We start from the raw sequence: 6,154 nt of genomic DNA, 5'->3' as shown, positions 1-6,154 counted from the left end.
AGGTTCGGGAACAGCTCCTTCCCTGACGTTATTAGACTGCTGCGTGGACCTCTCTAATTTCCAATAACATTGATCTTGCTTTGTCCACCCCTTGTGCAGCTGTAACCCGTGTAGCCTCACTCCGTCTGAGCACCCAATGATCTGTATGTCCTTGTTTGCTATGATCTGCCTGTACTGCTCGCAAAACAAAACTTTTCACTGTGTTTAGGTACATGTGACTCTAATAAATCAAATCAAACGCGAGGTTGCTCTAGCGGAGCTGTCAGCTCGGAGAAACACTTCAAGTCACCCTGTCCTTACTTTTTTTGAGATTCGCCAGACTTCACCCGGATCCTTTCCACGTGGATGTCGAAGTTGGAAATGACGGAGGGGGCCCACAGCGAAAGTTTGTAAAACGTGATGGAACTCCGCATCCTTTTCCACAGCGACCCCCAGGTTAACGCGGTCTCCCACTTAAACTTCACGAGCAACAGATCGCCGACGTCCACCTCGGTCACCACCAGGAACGAATGGGTCTTGTTGGGGGCAAACATCTCCACACTGAGGAAAGGAATGAGATAGCTGGGGTGACGTTTGACAGCTTTACCAAAGGGAAGAGGAGTTACTCGATGGCCAAGTACACCGTGGTTTGAAAATATCGACCGTAGGAAAGGGCATGGCTGATATAACTCCAGAGTCTGCAGCAGTTGGTGCAGAGTGACGGGTGGAACAGCTAGTTTGAGACTCAATGTAGGAAATTGCAAACTTCGAAAAGTAGACAACAGGAGCCAAAGTTGGCCATTCAGTCCTTCAAGCCTATCCCATCATTCAAGAGGGTCATGGCTGATCATCTCACTCAGTACCCTGTCTCCATTTTCTCTCTGTACTCTTTCATCCTGACAACTTTAGACCTGCAGCTTTATAAGACTTGGGTTAGGCCGCAGTTTGAGTACTGCTTTCAATTCTGGTCGCCACATTACAGGAAGGACATGGAGGCTTTGGAGAGGGTGCAGGACAGGATGCTGCCTGGATTAGAGGGTAGGAGCTACAAGGAGAGGCTAGAACCACTCAGCTTGTTTTCTCTGGAGCAGTTGAGGCTGAGGGGAGACTTGACAGAAGTCTATCGACTTCTGCCATTCATAGCTGAGAGCCACCTAAACAGTACAGGGGGAGTCCTTGGGGGAAGACTCCTCTGGGTGGCTCGGTGGTTAGCACTGCTGCCTGACAGCACGAGGAATCTGGCTTCGATTCCAGCCTCCAGCAACAGTCCGAATTCAGTTTGCACGTTCTCCCTGGGTCTGTGTGGGATGTGCAGGTTAGGTGGATTGGTCGTGCTATAAGTTGCCCATTGTGTTCAGGGATGTAGAGGCTAAGGTGGGTCGGCCATGGGAAACGCAGCATTACAGGGATAGAGTCGGGAGGTGGGTCTGGGTGGACTCTCGGGCTGAACAGCCTGCTTCCACACTACTGGGATTCTGTGAGGATAAAAAAGGAACAAACAGATGTAATGGAGAACTGGGAGAATGGAATGGACGCCTCGGTGTGAAGGTGCAGTCAGGTAACTTTCACAGTCAATTGACTTGATTATTCATATTGACAGGAATCTGACCCCAGAAATGGTGACAGAGGTGTGAGGCACAGGAAGGGACATGGCAAAGGCAAGTTGAGGTCAAAGTGGAAGTTGGAAGTTTTCCAGTTCGAGCAAGGGCAGCAAGTGTCTCTGATACCGAGATGAACATATTGGAGAATGGGGAAGGTGCCCAGGGAGGAGGGGGACAATGACACGTCCACATTCCACGCAAAGAGACGGGTATTACCTCCGGCCTGCAGAGGTACCCATGGCAACAGCTTCATGTGGACAAAGTGGAAGGAGAAGTGATTCAACGAGAGGTCGCGTGCAGCCAAGCAGGGAAGGGTCAGGGTGCGTGGCCTACTGAATAGGCCGCAGTTCGAGCTAAAGCAACAGGGGTGGGGGTGGTTAACGACACAGGATCTCCCAGGAATTAAGTTAAACGTTGTGCTTGGAAAGTAAGACTGCACACAGATCCAGAAGAGACGGCAAAATCTCCGTCACCCACAAGAGAGTCGGAACAGTGTGTGAATCATTAAAGCTGGGGTGTTTCCAAAATAAAAGGAAGAGAGCTGTCAGCTGTGTCGGCCTGGAGCGATTGATCTGAAGAGCGAGAGAGAAAACAGATGAGACACGTAAGACTAGGAAATTAGTTAAAGAGATGACAGGAATCACAAGAGTCCCAAAATGGGGAGAGACGATACAATAGACACAGGAATTAACCTAGAGGGGGGAGAAAAATAACACACTGGAATAGGACCAGGTAGAAACAATGGGGCTGCTGAGATGGACTTCTTAGTGAATTTTGGGGAGGAGGTCAAAGCAGGATGCTGAGGCTGTGGGATGAAAGGGGGGAGACTCTCCAGAGGAGAGATGGTCTGTGATAATCGTGGAACAATGACTTGCTGCCCTGTGGCAGGGAGCTGGACAGTGATCGGGTCAGAATCAGGTGTGAATGAGGTCCCTGCAAACAGCAGAGGGTTCAATTCCCCGTTCCAGGATAGATCTCAAACCTTCTTCCTCAGCCTCAATGTGCTGGTGTCTTCAGGAAGAGCACTCCAGAAGAGAATGATCAACGGAGGCAGCGCTGCCCCAATGTGTGGCTGAACGAGGGTAACTATACTGCCAAGCCATTGGCTAGGTCAGAACTCATCATCTCAGGCCTAGCATTGCAATGGTGGCGGGTGGCGGGTGGAGGGGTGGGTGGGGGGGGGGGGGTGGGGGGGGGGGTGGGGGGGGGGTGGTCAGAGTGGGGCAGTGTGGAGAGCTATATACCATGGCCTGATATCGACATAAAGATAACACATTGTAACTTATAACACAAACCAAATCGTGAAAACAGGGAATGATGGGAAAAAAAGATAACAAATCAGATACTCACAAAACAAGATGCCAAAATCTGGACCATTGATTGTGACGTCAATCTGACATTGCGTTCAAACTATAAACAAAAGGAATCAAATTCCTGACCACTGTCTCTGCTAATTTTTTGAATAAATCACTAAAGAGGTTAAGTCTGTGACCTTAAACAGACTTAAAAGGTCACCTGACATCAGCTCAAAGAAGGGACTTGTTCTCTTATCCCTGATTAACATTTAAGCTTTAACTAACAGTGCTAAAGACATCACTACTTGTGGATCTTGCTGTGTAACAATGGCTCCAGCTTTCATACATTACAACATTAAAAATCACACAACCCCAGGTTATAGTCCGACAGGTTTAATTGGAAGCACTAGCTTTCGGAGTGTCACCTGGTGAGGGAGCGTCGCTCCGAAAGCGAGTGCTTCCAATTAAACCTGTCGGACTATAACCTGGGGTTGTGTGATTTTTAACTTTGTACAGCCCAGTCCAACACCGGCATCTCCGAATCATACATTACAACAAGCACTGCTCTGTGTAAATACCTCACAGGCTGTAAGTTACTTTTGAACATCCCAAGGTCACAAAGAGCCAGGCAGAGATTAAAAACTCTCTTTAGTATCATCACTTTGCAGATTCAGAACATTGTGTGATCGTAATATGACTGAATCTACTCTGCAATTTGAGAGGGAGAAGGTAGAATCCGAGGTAACGGTATTACAGCTGAATAAAGATAACTACAGAGGCATGAGGGAGGAGCTGGGTAGAATTGACTGAGAGAGGAGCCTAGCAGGACAGACAGTGGAACAGCAATGGCAGGAGTTTCTGGGAGTAATTCAGGAGGCACTGCAGAGATTCGTCCCGAGGAAAATGGAGTATGGTGCAGGGAGGATGAGCTGAAAAATGTGTTGCTGGAAAAGCGCAGCAGGTCAGGCAGCATCCAAGGAGCAGGAGAATCGACGTTTCGGGCATAAGTCCTGCTCCTCGGATGCTGCCTGACCTGCTGCGCTTTTCCAGCAACACATTTTTCAGCTCGGATCTCCAGCATCTGCAGTCCTCACTTTCTCCTACAGGGAGGATGAGGCAACCATGGCTGACCAGGGAAGTCAGGGTTAGCATTAAAGCAAAAGAGAAAGCGTGTCATGTGGTGAAGGGCAGTGGGAAACCAGAGGATTGGGAAGCTTGCAAAGACCAACAGAGGGCAACAAAAAAAACGAAATAAGGAGGGAGAAGATTAAATATGAGGGTAAACTAGCCAGTGATATAAAGGAGCTGAAAATGTGTTGCTGGAAAAGCGCAGCAGGTCAGGCAGCATCCAAGGAGCAGGAGAATCGACGTTTCGGGCATCAGCCCTTCTTCAGGAATGCTTTCTCTTTTGCATTTATGTGATCCCTGACTTCCCTGGTCAGCCCTTTGTCGATTCTCCTGCTCCTCGGATGCTGCCTGACCTGCTGCGCTTTTCCAGCATCACATTTTTCAGCTCCGATCTCCAGCATCTGCAGTCCTCACTTTCTCCCAGTAATATAAAGGGAGACTGTTAGGAGTTTCTTTAGAGATATCAAGAGGAAAAGAGAGGTAATAGTGGACAATGGGCCGCTGGAAAATGACGCTGGAGAGATAGTAATGGGGAACAAGGAAACGGCTGAGGAACTGAATAATTACTTCGTGTCAGTTTTCACGGTGGGAGAGTAATGTCGCAAAAATTCAAGAGAGTGTGGGGGCAGAGCTGAGTATGGTGGTCATCACCAAGGAGAAGGTGCTAGAAAAACTGAATGGCCTTCATGTGGATAAATCACCCACACCAGATGGACTACACCCCCAGAGTTCAAAGGGAGATAGCTTTAGTGGTGATCTTTCAGGAATCGGTAGAATCAGGGAGGGTCCCAGAGGACAGGAAAATCGCTAACGTGGCACCCCTGTTTAAACAGGGAGTATGGCAAATGATAGAAACGTATAGACCGATTGGGCCTAACCTCAGTCATGGGTAAGGATGAGACTTCTGAATACTTGGAAGTGTGTGGTGAAATAGGGCAAAGTCAGCATGGGGGGAGGTCATGCCTAACAAATCTGCTAGGTTTCTTTGAGGAAGTATTAAACAGGTTAGAGCAAGGAGAGCCGATGGATGTTATCCCTCTGGACTCCATAAAGGCCTTTGACAAGGTGCTGCACAGGAGGCTGCTGGGGAAGATCAGGGCCCTAGGCAAGGTGCTAGCATTGTCGGAACCTTGTCTTTATCGAAGGAAGCAGAGAATGAGGATAAAAATGTCCTTCTCAGGATGGTGTTCCGCAAGGCTCGGTGGGCGGCACGGTGGCACAGTGGTTAGCACTGCTGCCTCACAGCGCCAGAGACCCGGGTTCATTTCCCGCCTCAGGCGACTGACTGTGTGGAGTTTGCACGTTCTCCCCGTGTCTGCGTGGGTTTCCTCCGGGTGCTCCAGTTTCCTCCCACAGTCCAAAGATGTGCAGGTCAGGTGAATTGGCCATGCTAAATTGCCCATAGTGTTAGGTAAGGGGTAGATGTAGGGGTATGGGTGGGTTGCGCTTCGGTGGGGTGGTGTGGACTTGTTGGGCCGAAGGGCCTGTTTCCACACTGTAAGTAATCTAATCTAATCTAAAGGCTCAGTGTTGGGACCACAAATTTTCACTTTATACATTAATGATCTAGATGAAGGAACTGAGGGCATTCTGGCTAGGTTTGCAGATGACACAAAGATAGGTAGAGGGACAGGGAGCACTGAGAAGGCGGGGAGGCTGCAGAAGGATTTAGAGAGGTTAGGAGAGTGGGCAAAGAAGTGTCATATGGAATACAATGTGGTAGTGTGAGGTCACGCGCCTTGGTAGGAAGAATTGAGGCATAGACTATTTTCTAAATGGGGAGAAAATTCAGAAATCTGAAGTGCAAAGGGACTTGGGAGTCCTGGTCCAGGATTCTCTTAAGGTTAATTTACAGATTGAGTCAGTAGTTAGGAAGGCAAATGCAGTGTGTACCTCTGAGGCTCTACAAAGCTCTGGTCAGACCACATTTGGAGTTAGAAATCTGGTTGGCATGGGCGAGTTGGAGCGAAGGGGTTTGTCCATGCTTTCCATCTCTGTGACTCTATGAGGCAGGAGCAGAAATTAGGCCCCAGTGGGTCTAACTGCCACATGGTGCGCAGCTTCGGGCCCCAGGCCTCAGGAAGGATGTACTGGCCCTGGAGCATGTTCAGAGGAGGTTCCCAAGAATGATCCCAGGAATGAAAGGTTCAA

The 6,154-nt window shown here is 49.0% G+C and overlaps 1 protein-coding gene across 1 annotated transcript in view; it reads right to left on the bottom strand.

The window, feature by feature from the left end:
- Positions 1-296: 296 nt before the first annotated feature.
- Positions 297-6,154, bottom strand: part of LOC140494477 (lipoprotein lipase-like) — a 31,819-nt gene continuing 25,961 nt past the window's right edge. Inside the window, exon 8 of the mRNA XM_072593694.1 lies at positions 297-540. Coding sequence (XP_072449795.1) covers positions 297-540 — 244 coding nt within the window. The remainder of the gene's footprint in view (positions 541-6,154) is intronic.

This window comes from Chiloscyllium punctatum, chromosome 24 (assembly GCF_047496795.1).
Source record: "Chiloscyllium punctatum isolate Juve2018m chromosome 24, sChiPun1.3, whole genome shotgun sequence".
Classification (NCBI taxonomy): Eukaryota; Metazoa; Chordata; class Chondrichthyes; order Orectolobiformes; family Hemiscylliidae; genus Chiloscyllium; species Chiloscyllium punctatum.
This window is presented reverse-complemented; position numbering and strand designations above follow the sequence as displayed.